The following is a 16,303-nucleotide window of genomic DNA, read 5'->3' on the forward strand; positions in this document are numbered from 1 at the left end:
CTGAACGAGAAGGACTGGTCAACCGCCCGTTCCACAGTATGGTGGAGAGTCTGTCTCGGAGGGAGCTGCAGAGTACTACAAGGTCTTCTTCTCCCGCTTCACTTCCTGTGATCCCTGAGGGTCGTCTGCTAGCCGTCGCTACACATGGGGACCAACCCAGTCCCGCCCCGACTCCTGAGACACCTTCCACGTCCATCAATCTTCATGGTAAGCGTGGAAGGCACCCATCGTGGGAGTCAGCATCGGAGTCTTCCTGCCCAGAGTCCTCCTCGCCTGCGCTGAGCTCCCCAGTTCCTGTAACGGTTCCTGCTTCACCTCCCTCTCCTGTCACCAGTCCGGCTACCGTCTCCGCTCCGTGACCCAGGAGGAAGAGGAGGAGGAGGGGAGCTTCTGGTTCTCCGTCTCTACCTCCTCTTGAGTCCCCGTTGGCTCTCCAACCCGCCGCTGAAGTCAAGGGCGCTGTCCCAGAGCCCGCTACTGCAAGCGCCGTCCCAGGTGCTGTCCCAGAGCCCGCTACTGCATGCGCTGTTTCCCAGTCGGCGTTGGGGAGATCCATTCCAGAGACTTGTACCGTGAATGTCGTCTCTGAGTCTTCAGTCATGTCTGCTGAAGAGAAAGCAGCGGCCGATTCCGCTGTGATAGAGTCCGTATCAGCTCGCCAGGAGATGCCAGTCATCATCGCTGCCAGAACCCTGTCTGAATATTTATCCCGTCTTGTCAGAATTCTTGATGTCCCTGTCAGTCCTGTCTTGTCCCCTAACCCTGTGTCCGAGTCTGCTGCAGAGAGTGCTGATCCCAGGCCAGCTGCAGAGAGTGCTGATCCCAGGCCAGCTGCAGAGAGTGCTGATCCCAGGCCAGCTGATGAGAGTGCTGATCCCAGGCCAGCTGCAGAGAGTGCTGATCCCAGGCCAGCTGCAGAGAGTGCTGATCCCAGGCCAGCTGCAGAGAGCACTGATCCCAGGCCAGCTGCAGAGAGCGCTGTACCCAAGTCTGTTGCAGAGAAGGCTGTCTCCATGACTACTGCAGAGAACTTTGTTTCCGAGTCAGCAATGGAGATTGCTGGTTCCGAGTCTGCTTCGGAGAGTGAAGGTTCCAAGTCTGTTTTTGTAAACGGCTCAAACAGTTTTCCTGTAGCTCAAACAGTAGAGCGTTGGTGCTAGCAACGCCAAGGTCATGGGTTCGATTCCCAGGGAAAGCAAGAACTGACAAAATGTAAAAAAAAAAAAAATGTGTACCTTGAATGCAATGTAAGTCGCTTTGGATAAAAGCGTCTGCCAAATGCATAAATGTAAATGTAAACACGGATCCTGTCCCAGCTTCGCAGGCAGCCGCAACGCCTTTCTCCGCTCCCTTGCCACCTGCCACACCCCTTGTCTTCGACCCGCTACCGGCTGCACCGGTCTCCACTGTCACCCGACCTCTGTCTGTTTCCCCAGTCACCCCTGTCATGGCTCAACCTCGGACTGTTTCTCCCAAACCCATTTCCCACTCTACACCACCCAAACCCGCCCAGATCCCTCGTCCTAAGCCCTCGCCCCATAAACCCAAGCCCACCAGTCCTCCTATTCACCCTGGACAATCCCCCATGAACTCTGTGTTTCCTCCACCTCCCCTGCCTTGTTTGTTGTTTTTGATGTTTCACCCTAATCCAGTTATTGTCTTTTCTTGTTTGCCTTTATTGTTATTTGTTATGTTTTGTTGGTTTGTGTTCTTGTCTCAGTCCGTCATGTCCCGTGTTTAGTGTCACCTTGGGGAGCGTCTGGAAGCCGCTCCTTAAGGTGGGGGTTCTGTCATGATTCTGCCTTCTAGTCTTTGATTTTTTTTTTTCCGTGGTCCTGAGGCAGGATCATGACAGACCCATGTTTTATGTGTAAGCACATGGCCATTTGTTTGGGCTGTGTGCTTGCGTTGTCTCGTCACGTAACCCCACCCACTTGTTACCCTCGTTTAGTCTTCATTGCTTTACCCTTGTCACCTGTTTTCCTCATTAGTTTCTCCCTATTTAATTACCTTGTGTTTGCTGTCCTGTGCCAGTTCATTGTCAATCAATGTGAAACCTACCGTGAGTAACCTGTTGAAAGTCTTGTGAAGAGTTTGATCCTGTCTTAGCTGTTAGTTTATTGTTCAGTTATCTGTCTTAGTCTAGTCTTGTTAGTCTTAATATTGTCGATCCGGTCTTGTTTTGCCCCCTCGTGGGTTTTGTTTTCCCTGTTTTTCTGTAATAAACGTAGTTCACTTGCATACTGTCTGCATTTGGGTTCATCTCCTTGCACCATCATAACAAGTACACCTACAAAACAGTATTAAAAACTACCATGGTAATATTATAGCTTTTGGGAGTACCAAAATACTATTTATAATTCTATTACTATGATACAGTCATGTGAAAAAGAAAGGGGTATCCTTTCTTTTTCACATGACTGTGTATCATAGTAATACTGAATTCTATGGTTTTACGTATTTAGTATTATACATTTACTATAATCTGGGAATTTTGTTTGTTGCCTTAATGTAACATGTTTAGAAAACAATTTGAAAAATTATAAAAAAATATTCATTTAAAAGTAAATCATACAGCAAAATGAAAAGGTTTAATTAGCATATTTATTGCAAAAATATTCAGATTATTTTATGCTCCTTATTTATGCAATGCCCTTCTTATACCTAACAGCTGCTGTTATTTCCAAGTGTGACTCAAGATGTACATTTATGCAACTTTCCATTACATATACTCTACTGTTCAAAAGTTTGGGGTCGATACAATTTGTGTCTTTTTGAAAATCTCTAATACTTACCATGTATTTCATAAAAATTACAGTAAAAACAGTTATATTGTGAAATATTAGTACAATTTTAAAAGCGTTTTCTATTGTAATATATATTAAAATGTAAGTTATTCCTGTGATCAAAGCTGAATTTTCAGCATCATTACTCCAGTCTTCAGTGTCACATGATCCTTCAGAAATCATTCTTTTTATTATCAATGTTGAGAGGATTTGTGCTGCTTCATATTTCTGTTGAAATACACTCTGGGGACATTAAAGACTTGTTTTACATCTTGTGAAAAGGGCATTATACCACCCCTTTAACTAATGTTAACTAATGAACCTTATTGTAAAGTGTTACCAGCAAGGTAAGTTATTAACTGTGTTCTGTGGTGATAGACCTACAGTGTAGTGGAGTTACCATGGTTCTGTATACACTTCTAGTTCACAGTAGTAGTTTTTGTAAGTTTCCTCCTGTCTCTTACCTTGTCGCTGAGCGCCGTGTCGGAGGAGCTCTTGAGCTCGGAGCTCTTTACCCTCTGCTCCAGCGCCCCATTCGGGCTCAGTCTGCCCACCTCCTCCAGAGCCTCTACGGTCTCCGGGCAGCTCTCGTCAGACAGGGACTGATTTGGAGAAGAGAGATCTACACCAGCTGTCCCACTTGGACCTGCTCTGTCATCCTCGATCAGGCTACCAGGGTTCAAAGGGAGGACGGGTACGGAGTCTTTAGCGGCAGAGACTGTGCCCTGCAACCCCTGTGAACGCAAGAGGGAATGTCATTTACAAAAGCACAGTTCATGCCACCTGAGGCTGAGATGTATGTCTTCATTTTTTGGCCTCAGTTTCTGTTTGTAGATGTTGGTTATGCATTTACATTTAGCAAATCATTCATTCAGGTCAATGTTTGCCTCAACTGCAGCTGCCGCCTGCTCTGACAAAACAATGACTGCAATAAGAACCTGTGAGATTTAGGATGGTTGTGAAAGGTTACTGGCTTCTGAAAACCCCGCCCCCGGGAACGCGATTTATAGATTATCAAGACAGAATATGCTTATCAATGACTAGAAGATAACTACACATAAGCTACATAAATTCATCAACTAACCATTCAGAAATATTGTCTACATGTTGTCACTTCTTCTTGAGTCTCTCCATCTTTGTCTGACTGCGGTTTGAACATAAAAGGCTAAAAGTTTTTTGAAATATTCAGTGCGTGTCTGTGTTAGGTAATCGAAGATGCTTACACGGCGTGTTTTTGCTCACCCTCAAAAAGTGCTATAAAAACATGCTATAAAAAATATCTGTGGGGTGTTTTGTGCACTCTGGGAACATCAGAGACTTATTTTACATCTTGTGAAAAGGGCATTATCGTGTGAGGGATGTAAAGTGACTTCTGTGCACAAGAGGCTTCATACATTGGCACATTTTTGACAGTGGACTTTCTTTATTTGTGAAATTTCATGAGGGTGAATTTGAATGAAAATACAACTCTAGCAAAAAGAACAAGGTAATTAACATGTTTTTGGACAAAGACAAGAGTTATACAGTGTTTGTGGACACATAGCATGAAAATATGATTATGTTTTTAGATGGTAATACCATGTTTTTGAGCATGTGCCATGGTAATATATATATATAATATTGTTATATGGGATTTTTTTTTAGATGTGCATTAAGGTAATACCCTTTTTATTTTTTTATTCATCTATCTATCTATTTAGGTAGTGTTGGGACATATAACAAAGGAAATACTATGCTTCTAGACCTTTTTTTAAATATCTGGTAATACCCTGTTTTTTTATATATATATATAAAATACCATGGAAATACTATGGCTGTTACCTTGTAGTACCTTGTAAACACAATGGTAAATGAATATAGTAATTGGTCAGTTCCATTTCCATATTATGTGATGGTACACCAAATAGTACACCTACAAAACAGTATTAAAAACTACCATGGTAATATTATAGCTTTTGGGAGTACCAAAATACTATTTATAATTCTATTACTATGATACACAGTCATGTGAAAAAGAAAGGGGTATCCTTTCTTTTTCACATGACTGTGTATCATAGTAATACTGAATTCTATGGTTTTACGTATTTAGTATTATACATTTACTATAATTTGGGAATTTTGTTTGTTGCCTTAATGTAACATGTTTAGAAAACAATTTGAAAAATTAGAAAAAAAGAAAAAAAGATTTATTTAAAAGTAAATCATACAGCAAAATTAAAAGGCTTAATTAGCATATTTATTGCAAAAATATTCAGATTATTTTATGCTCCTTATTTATGCAATGCCCTTCTTATACCTAACAGCTGCTGTTATTTCCAAGTGTGACTCAAGATGTACATTTATGCAACTTTCCATTACATATACTCTACTGTTCAAAAGTTTGGGGTCGATACAATTTGTGTGTGTGTGTGTGTGTGTGTGTGTGTGTGTGTGTGTGTGTGTGTGTGTGTGTGTGTGTGTGTGTGTCTTTTTGAAAATCTCTAATACTTACCATGTATTTCATAAAAATTACAGTAAAAACAGTTATATTGTGAAATATTAGTACAATTTTAAAAGCGTTTTCTATTGTAATATATATTAAAATGTAAGTTATTCCTGTGATCAAAGCTGAATTTTCAGCATCATTACTCCAGTCTTCAGTGTCACATGATCCTTCAGAAATCATTCTTTTTATTATCAATGTTGAGAGGATTTGTGCTGCTTCATATTTCTGTTGAAATACACTCTGGGGACATTAAAGACTTGTTTTACATCTTGTGAAAAGGGCATTATACCACCCCTTTAACTAATGTTAACTAATGAACCTTATTGTAAAGTGTTACCAGCAAGGTAAGTTATTAACTGTGTTCTGTGGTGATAGACCTACAGTGTAGTGGAGTTACCATGGTTCTGTATACACTTCTAGTTCACAGTAGTAGTTTTTGTAAGTTTCCTCCTGTCTCTTACCTTGTCGCTGAGCGCCGTGTCGGAGGAGCTCTTGAGCTCGGAGCTCTTTACCCTCTGCTCCAGCGCCCCATTCGGGCTCAGTCTGCCCACCTCCTCCAGAGCCTCTACGGTCTCCGGGCAGCTCTCGTCAGACAGGGACTGATTTGGAGAAGAGAGATCTACACCAGCTGTCCCACTTGGACCTGCTCTGTCATCCTCGATCGGGCTACCAGGGTTCAAAGGGAGGACGGGTACGGAGTCTTTAGCGGCAGAGACTGTGCCCTGCAACCCCTGTGAACGCAAGAGGGAATGTCATTTACAAAAGCACAGTTCATGCCACCTGAGGCTGAGATGAATGTCTTCGTTTTTTGGCCTCAGTTTCTGTTTGTAGATGTTGGTTATGCATTTACATTTAGCAAATCATTCATTCAGGTCAATGTTTGCCTCAACTGCAGCTGCCGCCTGCTCTGACAAAACAATGACTGCAATAAGAACCTGTGAGATTTAGGATGGTTGTGAAAGGTTACTGGCTTCTGAAAACCCCGCCCCCGGGAACGCGATTTATAGATTATCAAGACAGAATATGCTTATCAATGACTAGAAGATAACTACACATAAGCTACATAAATTCATCAACTAACCATTCAGAAATATTGTCTACATGTTGTCACTTCTTCTTGAGTCTCTCCATCTTTGTCTGACTGCGGTTTGAACATAAAAGGCTAAAAAATTGTTGAAATATTCAGTGCGTGTCTGTGTTAGGTAATCGAAGATGCTTACACGGCGCGTTTTTGCTCACCCTCAAAAAGTGCTATAAAAACATGCTATAAAAAATATCTGTGGGGTGTTTTGTGCACTCTGGGAACATCAGAGACTTATTTTACATCTTGTGAAAAGGGCATTATCGTGTGAGGGATGTAAAGTGACTTCTGTGTACAAGATGCTTCATACATTGGCACATTTTTGACAGTGGACTTTCTTTATTTGTGAAATTTCATGAGGGTGAATTTGAATGAAAATACAACTCTAGCAAAAAGAACAAGGTAATTAACATGTTTTTGGACAAAGACAAGAGTTATACAGTGTTTGTGGACACATAGCATGAAAATATGATTATGTTTTTAGATGGTAATACCATGTTTTTGAGCATGTGCCATGGTAATATATATATAATATTGTTATATGGGATTTTTTTTTAGATGTGCATTAAGGTAATACCCTTTTTATTTTTTTATTCATCTATCTATCTATTTAGGTAGTGTTGGGACATATAACAAAGGAAATACTATGCTTCTAGACCTTTTTTTAAATATCTGGTAATACCCTGTTTTTTTATATATATATATAAAATACCATGGAAATACTATGGCTGTTACCTTGTAGTACCTTGTAAACACAATGGTAAATGAATATAGTAATTGGTCAGTTCCATTTCCATATTATGTGACGGTACACCAAATAGTACACCCACAAAACAGTATTAAAAACTACCATGGTAATATTATAGCTTTTGGGAGTACCAAAATACTATTTATAATTCTATTACTATGATACACAGTTTTTCTGTAATAAACGTAGTTCACTTGCATACTGTCTGCATTTGGGTTCATCTCCTTGCACCATCATAACAAGTACACCTACAAAACAGTATTAAAAACTACCATGGTAATATTATAGCTTTTGGGAGTACCAAAATACTATTTATAATTCTATTACTATGATACAGTCATGTGAAAAAGAAAGGGGTATCCTTTCTTTTTCACATGACTGTGTATCATAGTAATACTGAATTCTATGGTTTTACGTATTTAGTATTATACATTTACTATAATTTGGGAATTTTGTTTGTTGCCTTAATGTAACATGTTTAGAAAACAATTTGAAAAATTAGAAAAAAAGAAAAAAAGATTTATTTAAAAGTAAATCATACAGCAAAATTAAAAGGCTTAATTAGCATATTTATTGCAAAAATATTCAGATTATTTTATGCTCCTTATTTATGCAATGCCCTTCTTATACCTAACAGCTGCTGTTATTTCCAAGTGTGACTCAAGATGTACATTTATGCAACTTTCCATTACATATACTCTACTGTTCAAAAGTTTGGGGTCGATACAATTTGTGTGTGTGTGTGTGTGTGTGTGTGTGTGTCTTTTTGAAAATCTCTAATACTTACCATGTATTTCATAAAAATTACAGTAAAAACAGTTATATTGTGAAATATTAGTACAATTTTAAAAGCGTTTTCTATTGTAATATATATTAAAATGTAAGTTATTCCTGTGATCAAAGCTGAATTTTCAGCATCATTACTCCAGTCTTCAGTGTCACATGATCCTTCAGAAATCATTCTTTTTATTATCAATGTTGAGAGGATTTGTGCTGCTTCATATTTCTGTTGAAATACACTCTGGGGACATTAAAGACTTGTTTTACATCTTGTGAAAAGGGCATTATACCACCCCTTTAACTAATGTTAACTAATAATATATAATGAACCTTATTGTAAAGTGTTACCAGCAAGGTAAGTTATTAACTGTGTTCTGTGGTGATAGACCTACAGTGTAGTGGAGTTACCATGGTTCTGTATACACTTCTAGTTCACAGTAGTAGTTTTTGTAAGTTTCCTCCTGTCTCTTACCTTGTCGCTGAGCGCCGTGTCGGAGGAGCTCTTGAGCTCGGAGCTCTTTACCCTCTGCTCCAGCGCCCCATTCGGGCTCGACGGCCCCGGCAGGGAAGTGCTCTGTGATGGGCTGTCATCTTCGTTGTCCTCCTCTTTCAATGTAGTTTTGAGCATGGAGTGTAGCCAATTGGACATGGCGATTAAAATGTGTCGCATATTGGTGATAATTTTAAATCGCACGTTACCGGCTGCTTTGCTTTGGGTCAAGTTTGCTCTGTTTACGCTTAACGTTAGTATTGTGAGCGGCGGCGTCTTTGGGTGCTTAGCAACTGATTCAGTGGCAGCATCATCTGCAGTGCACGTGAGAGCGGAAAGCGATATACATGTAGTTTTACATGTTACATGATAATGTAATGATAAAAATAGCAAAATTAAAAAAAATTAAAAAGATTTCTTTTCATATGCCTATGTGGCAGGTCCAATGAAATTATTTCTGCCTGCATGTGGTTGGTTAGTCCACTCGTTGAGTTTCGTCCTATCAGTAGCATAATAGCAGCATATATAAACGGGCTGGCTATTTACAGAGAATGTCCTTAGACGGGCTCTGCTATTTACGAATCCTAGTGAAGGCTTGGCCATTTATTCAGAACGCATGTCACATGACCTAATTAATATTCAATAAGAGCCTTAACAATACAAAAAAAATTTTAAAAAAATAAAAATACAACGCACAGTAAGCCTCTATATACAATGATAAAACAATTAGAAAATAAAAACATTTAAATTAGAACAAAAGACAAAATTTGTATATTTTATTTACAAATATTATGAGGGATGGAACATCAAATAGTGACATTTTTAATGCAATTAATTCAGATATATATCCATAAATATAAATCCATATCCGTTTTGTTGATGCAAACAATAGAAATGCAAAAAAGTTTATGCAAGCAATAGAAAACCATACAAAAATAGCTAAAGACTTGGGAATGTAACTCGAGCTTTTGTCATTGGATGGCCAAACTAATGCGTCAGCGTCAGCAAAACCTAATTAATATTCAATAACGCAGCTTTCGCCATTGGACAGATTTCAAGAACTCTTGTGAGACCTAATTAATATTCATAAGGTCAGCCTTTGCCGTAGTAGGATTATTGAAATCGCTTTTCGGGCTTCGTGATTGTGATGGACTTCTTCTTCAAGCCAAATAATGTTTCTTGGACTTAACTCCAGACAATCGTACTAGTTTCTTGATTGTTCTATTTGCACTAGATTTACATATTTCGTAATGTACTAACGTTACTAACGCGTCTCATCGCCCTCCGTTATCAAGCGACCAAAGGTCATTTTATTTCCGGCTGCAGGACAAAATGAGCACGAGGAATATTGTTCGCTTTTGGGAATGGGGAAAGAAAATAATATGCGTCGGGAGAAACTATGCAGATCACGCCATCGAACTCAAAAATGCCATTCCCAGCGAGCCTGTGCTCTTCCTGAAGCCCCCGTCTGCTTACATTAGGGAAGGGTCTCCTATTCTGGTCCCCTTCTACACCAGCAATCTCCACCATGAAGTTGAGCTCGGGGTGGTCATTGGTAAAGGAGGAACTGCTATTCCTCAGTCTTCAGCCATGGACCATGTGGCTGGATATGTGTTATGCCTGGACATGACAGCTCGAGACATTCAGGACGAATGCAAGTCCAAAGGTCTTCCATGGACCCTGGCCAAAGCTTTCAACACCTCATGCCCCATTAGTGACTTCATCCCCAAGGAGAAGATCCCAGACCCTGGGAGCATCGATCTGTGGTTGAAGGTGAACGATATCCTGAAACAGAGTGGAAGCACATCCCAGATGATCTTTTCAATCCCATTTCTCATAAACTACATCAGTGAGATCATCTCTTTGGAAGAAGGCGATCTCATTCTCACTGGGACCCCTAAAGGAGTGTCAAGCGTCCAGGAACATGATGAACTTCAAGCTGGGATTGATGGCATTGTGACTATGACATTTAAAGTTGATAGAAAAAGTTGATTTGATCATCGAGAGTTAACATTCTTGAGTCTCAAATTACTGCAAAGCACAAGCATTTTGATTTGTTTCAAATGCGAGTATAATGTGAGACAAGGACACATTCTCTGAATGGGAAACATTGTATAATGTTTAATCTTTTCTAAATAAAAAAGATCTGACTGTATCATATTTTGTGGTCATTTCATGCTATTCTCATTCTGTAAAATGATCTGTGGCTGATTTGCTTTCTCACTTTCAAGACCCCTGGCCGTTGGAAGTTACAATGTGTACTATTTAACGGGACAAAATGTACTTTAATCAGAGCAGCTTTGTTTTTCAAATTGACTAATTATTGCATACTGTAGATCAGTTACATGAATTAACATGAAAAACAGCAGCTCAACCACACATGTAGGAAAATCTATTCTCAAATGTCACCTTTTAAGTAGCCATTTAAGTTGATGCTGACACCAGAAAATTGATATGGTGCATAGTTACACACACACACGCACTGCTACAAAGACTGTAAATTTGTCTTTATAGGTTCAAAGTATCATGCTCTATATTCATTCCCATGAACAATTTATTTACTAATCCTGTTTTTTTAAATATGTTTAAGGGGGATTTTAAACTTTAAACATCTTTTCATCAATATGTAACAACAGAAAAATGCAGCAGGTTAAAAATCAAACAAGTTTAATGATTGAAATCTTTGTACTGTAGTGAGCACACAAGCAGTGATATACAGAAACAGCAGAAAGTTGACCTTTTGGCATTGTTCTAAACATGTAAATACATAAATTATTTAAAGTGGTAAACATTTTAAAGCATGACCAAGTGAGGCTGCAGAAATGATCATGTCAGTATTTAGGATCCGTGTTATCAAGTCACCAAGAAATACTTTAAATGTAACTATTGACCTATAACAGGCAAACTGAGATAAAATGTGCACTAGCATTCAAAAGTTAGGACTTGAGACTGTATACAGTTTTTATTATTATTATGAAATAAAGAACTTACTTTTAAATAAAGAATGCTTTTATTCAGCAAAGATGCATTCAATCCCATTTCAAATAAATGCTGTTCTTCTGAACTTTCTATTCATCAAGAATCCTGAAATAAAAGATCATGGTTTCCACAAAAATATGAAGCAGCACAACTGTTTTCAACATTGATAATATTAATCAGAAATGTTTCTTGAGCGTCAAATCTTCATATTATAATGATTTCCGAAAGATTATGTGACGGGGAAGACTGGAGTAATAGATTACACTTTAACATATAGTTAAATAGAAAACAGTTCTTTTAAATTATAATGATCAAATAAAGACTTTTATCAAAAACATTTAAAAAATCTTAATGACCCCAAACTTTTGAACGGTAGTGTATATTGTGCAGAGTATAAAAGATTTGATCTGGCATAGTTGTGCGTATTGATTGGTACTGGTAGTAGCAGTTATTGGGAGAAAGCTTCTTCATGTTTCCCATGAGGCTGTTTTACACATCATCACTCTGAACGCTCCTCTGTGGGCTTTTCATCAGAGTGTTTCATTCACCATCCACACGGTAAACACATCCAAGCTTCTCCATATGCTCTTACTGAAACATCCTCGCATGCTTATCCAACCATCCGGCTCTACTGCTGCTCATTCTTGACTGTGGAAGAAACAACTGTATTAAAAGACATACTGTACATAGAAGCAGTTATCAATAGCTTACTTGAAGAAATACAGCATGTTAGTATGTATTGAGATCATTTTAACCATTAGTTTACAAATTCAGATCACATTCACACATTACAAATTCTATCACAGTGGTACATTAGATATTTTATTTTAGAATTATTATGGGGCATTATTTAATAATAATATACATCTAAATACAGTAGTCAACATTTGAAGCGGATCAAAACCTTTCATCAAAGTTATACATGAATTTTATACAATACCCATTCTTGTCTTAGGACAACTTTTTGATCCACTTCAAATGTTGACTACTGTATAATAATACAGCCTACTTGTATTGTTTGTTGTAAAAGTGTATACCTTTAGGAATGAACTTCAGAGAGCTGCTGAATATTCAGAAGCGTGAGAGGCCGCGCTTGGGTCCGTCATTCACAAATTCATGGCCAAGACCATTTCCACACTTACCACATTTAACCTGTAAAAGATGTTACATAATTCATTGTTCACATTCTCCAGATAAGAGAGTCAAGGCCTGTTCACACCAAGAAGGATATCTATAAAGATAACTATATTAGCACTTTTATTATAAACGCGCTCTGCAGTTTTGTCGTCTACCCCTTTAAATGCTCGAGCTCTTTAAAGCAGGATGGATTCTGATTGGCTGTCAATGTTTTTATCGTTTATCAGCTGGAAAAAAATTTGTTCGGAAAGTGATTTCAACAATATTGTTTCTCTGTGTCATTATCATTACAGTTGTGGTGTGGACTCTGCTATTCTTTTATATTTAGAATTTTTATCTTAATAGTTATCATTCTTGGTGTGTGAACGGGCCTTAAAGGGAAAGTTCACCCAAAAATGAAAATTCTGTCATCAATTAGTCACCCTCAAGTACGGTTGAGCTTCTGTTTACCATATTTGTGTGCTCTATCTACGTCTACTGATCAATGTTTATATGTGAATAAAAGCCTAAATTCAATCTGTTCATTGTAAAGCAATTGTGTCTCGTAAGAACTCTTGAGAAGAGTTTTGGGGGAATAGTCTTTCACCCAGCAGAAATCCCTCCGATTTTATTAAAATGTCTCTTTTGTGTTTCGAAGACGGACAAAAGTCTTACGGGTTTGGAACGACATGAGGCTTAGTAAATTATAACCATTTTTTATTTTTGGGTGAACTATCCCTTTAACAACTTTATGCTGCCTTCACATGCTATTAGAAAGTTCCTACTTCCCGCTTATTATGATGTCGTGATTATCAGCTTGGCGCATTCAAGTGATTTGTTGTCGGGAAAGAATGGGAATCTTGTAGGACACCAGGTCTATTTATTGGGAAATTATTATTAAAGCCAAAAGGATATTTAACGTCCCATTCGTTGACAACCATATAAACACTCACCGTGCTCATCTATAGTCATCTTACTGACGATTCTGGAATTTAGGTCAAATACAGCCTATTTGAGCTGTGTATAAAACATACAATATGCTTCAAATGATTACTCAAGATGTAAATATGCACTACTTTAACAACAGGGCTTAAGTTTACGGCTCGCCCAACTCGGGAACTTGGGTATCAAAATTATCCCCAAACTTCCCAGTGGTAAATACAACTTGAGAGGGTGTTCATGTCCAATGTTTAACTAGGAAACTTGTATTTACAATAATTCCCATAGCATGTGAAGGAAGCATTAAATGTTCAATGGAATCGGCTGCACTGCAGGAGTTCATCTACGGACTGGAAACCACTTGAACCTTTACCTTGTAAGCGCCCCGTCTCTCCTCATGTTTAGACACACTGTTTTCATGGATGGTTTCTGTGAAGGCTGGCCAGGGCGATGAATGCTCATATTTGGATCTGCTGGAGAACAGCTCATATCCACATTCAGCACAAACATACATGCCTGCAGGAGAAACACACACACACAAGCGGTTTGAATAAGATTCAGATGATCTTATTTTATAAAAGTTACTAACCCACTATTCACTAATACGACTATTCAAAAACATGGTCTTGTAGTAAAAAAAATATACACTGATGAGCCAAAACATTTTGAGCAGTCACGGGTGAAGCGAATATCATTGATCATCTCGTAACAAGGACACATTAAGATCTGGGTAGATTAGATAGAAAGCAAACAATCAGTTCTCGTAATCAACATGTTGGATGCAGGAGAAATGGGCAGGAATAAAGATCTGGGCGACTTTGACACGGGCCAAACTGTTATGGCAAGGCGATTGACTCAGAGTATCTCTGAAACAGAGAGGCTTGTGTGTCGCTCTCGGTCAGCAGTGATGAGGGTTTATCAGCAGAGTTCGAGGAGGGACGAACCACAAACCAGAGACAGGGTGTTAGACGCCCAAGACTCATCAGTGCACAAGGGCAATGAGCGCCGTCCCGTCTGGTCTGAGCCAACAGAAGGTGTACAGTGGCACACAACATTCGGTCATGGGAGGAATGTGTCACAACACACAGTACATCACACTCTGCTGCGTATGGGGCTGCGTAGACACTGACCAATCAGAGAGATGATGACCCCTGTCCACCAGCGAAAGTACCTATATGTGTCTGAAAGTGTCTGAACTGGACCTTAAAGCAGTGGAAGAAGTTCGCCTGGTCCGAGGAGTCCTGTTTTCTTTTACATCATGTGGATGTTCTCAATAAATCCAGTTTAGTCTGGTACTTGTGCAGCGTTTACCTGGGGAAGTGATGCACTGTGGGACGACGACAGTGGAGGGAGTGTGACGCTCTGGACAATGTTCTGCTGGGAAACCCAGAGTCCGGCCATTCATGTGGACGTAAATTTGACATGCGTCACCTATAACTAAACATTGTAGCAGACCAGGTACACCCCTTCATGACACTGGTTTTCCCTGGTGGAAGTGGCTCTTTCAGCAGGATAATGCACAATGCCACACTGCACACATTGTTCAGGAATGGTTTGAGGAACATGATGAAGAGTTCAAGGTGTTTCCCCGGCCTCCAAATTCCCCAGATCCCAGTCCAATTGAACATCTGTAAGATGTGCTGGACCAACAAGTTCGATCCACAGCGACTGAACCTTGCAATCTAAAGGACTTAAATGATCTGGTGCTAACGTCTCGGTGCCAGAGACCACAGCACCCCTTTAGGGCTCTTGTAGAGTCCACCTCGGTGGGTCGACCAACAGCATATTAGGCAGGTGTTTATAATGTTTTTGCTTATCAGTATTGCTCACTGCTAGTACATGTTAGTTAATCATTATTTAATGTTAAAAAATTTGACTTTAATGTAAAGTGTTACTTATTAAATTGATCACTGAGACTTAAAGATGAAGAAAAGCAACTCGCATTGACATAAAATGAACCTTTAATGTTAAATTTTTATTGATGCTTGACAATATTAAATGTAAAATAAACAAGCCAAAAATAGTCGAGAAGCAAGCACACAAGCACCACGTGTGATAACTTTAAAACAAGACATTCCCATAAGTTTTACTAATCACATCACATAACACAAGTTACATATGCGCTTACATAAGTTGCCTTGTTTACATATGTTATACAGTAGCTACATCGGGGTCAACTTACCAGTCTCAAAATGATCTTTATAAAACTCCCCTCCGGAGAACGAACAGAAAGACATGACTACGCAGACTGTGGTGAAGTTAAAACGAAGGACTGTAACTTTGTGTATCAACTGGTGCTTTGGTTCAGACTCAGAGTTAAATGGAAGAAGCGTGTCTGTACCACGTGATCACACAATCGCAACTGCACACTCGTGTCAAGCAATCGCATGGTGGCAGAATTATTATTATTATTATTTAATATCACAAATGAGCCACGAAATTATTGCAAAATAATAGTTTCTCGACCATAAGAACAAACTACTACATAATAGACATCAGCTAAAGTCTAGACCACATTTACATAACAAAACCACACAAACATCTATTCTGTGTAACATAACTACACAAATTACATGTTACGTAAACTTATTAACAATGTTTTAGGTGATTTAGTAAATATAGACGAGTAATTGCTGAGATTTTTTTATGAGTAAGAATGCCAGATTTAATTGGGAAGCCTTAAAATGACCTATTAATATTGATAAATTCCTTTCTTTTTTTTTCACATATTGTATTTGACTTTGTTGTAGTTTTATAATTGAGAACTTTATGTATTAATGTCTCAATGCATTTTTTGAATTAAAAATATATATATTGTACAGTAGTAGAACGACGACATCTATTGGTAGAAAATAATAATTACGTGTATAACCTTTCACCTTCAACCTGGCAGTTAATA

General features: G+C 38.7%; 3 protein-coding genes across 3 annotated transcripts in view; 1 reads left to right on the forward strand and 2 right to left on the reverse strand.

Moving 5' to 3' along the window:
- Positions 1 to 8,529, reverse strand: part of LOC311298754 (uncharacterized protein) — a gene marked incomplete at its 5' end in the record, with an annotated part of 59,242 nt that extends 50,713 nt beyond the window's left edge. The window contains 3 exons of the mRNA XM_084421958.1: positions 3,251 to 3,520; positions 5,733 to 6,002; positions 8,353 to 8,529. Coding sequence (XP_084278084.1) covers positions 3,251 to 3,520; positions 5,733 to 6,002; positions 8,353 to 8,529 — 717 coding nt within the window. The remainder of the gene's footprint in view (positions 1 to 3,250; positions 3,521 to 5,732; positions 6,003 to 8,352) is intronic.
- Positions 8,530 to 9,471: 942 nt separating this feature from the next.
- On the forward strand, positions 9,472 to 10,518 carry LOC311306858 (oxaloacetate tautomerase FAHD1, mitochondrial-like). The gene has a single exon (XM_084435456.1). It carries the CDS (start codon positions 9,703 to 9,705, stop codon positions 10,360 to 10,362), a length of 660 nt encoding a protein of 219 aa, XP_084291582.1. The 5' UTR covers positions 9,472 to 9,702; the 3' UTR covers positions 10,363 to 10,518.
- A 502-nt stretch (positions 10,519 to 11,020) lies between these two features.
- msrb1a (methionine sulfoxide reductase B1a) lies at positions 11,021 to 15,768 on the reverse strand. The gene is made up of 4 exons (XM_084399036.1): positions 15,587 to 15,768; positions 13,778 to 13,920; positions 12,387 to 12,501; positions 11,021 to 11,997 (listed from the first exon to the last, which is right to left on the reverse strand). The coding sequence occupies exons 1-4, from the start codon at positions 15,639 to 15,641 to the stop codon at positions 11,978 to 11,980; spliced, it is 333 nt and encodes a 110-aa protein (XP_084255162.1). The 5' UTR covers positions 15,642 to 15,768; the 3' UTR covers positions 11,021 to 11,977.
- Positions 15,769 to 16,303: the final 535 nt, after the last annotated feature.

This window comes from Rutilus rutilus (genome assembly GCF_951802725.1).
Source record: "Rutilus rutilus genome assembly, chromosome: 1".
Classification (NCBI taxonomy): domain Eukaryota; kingdom Metazoa; phylum Chordata; class Actinopteri; order Cypriniformes; family Leuciscidae; genus Rutilus; species Rutilus rutilus.

Bases quoted from the DNA above. Each gene is read 5' to 3' on its own strand.
- LOC311306858 (XM_084435456.1), top strand. From the start codon at position 9,703: ATGAGCACGAGGAATATTGTTCGCTTTTGGGAATGGGGAAAGAAAATA.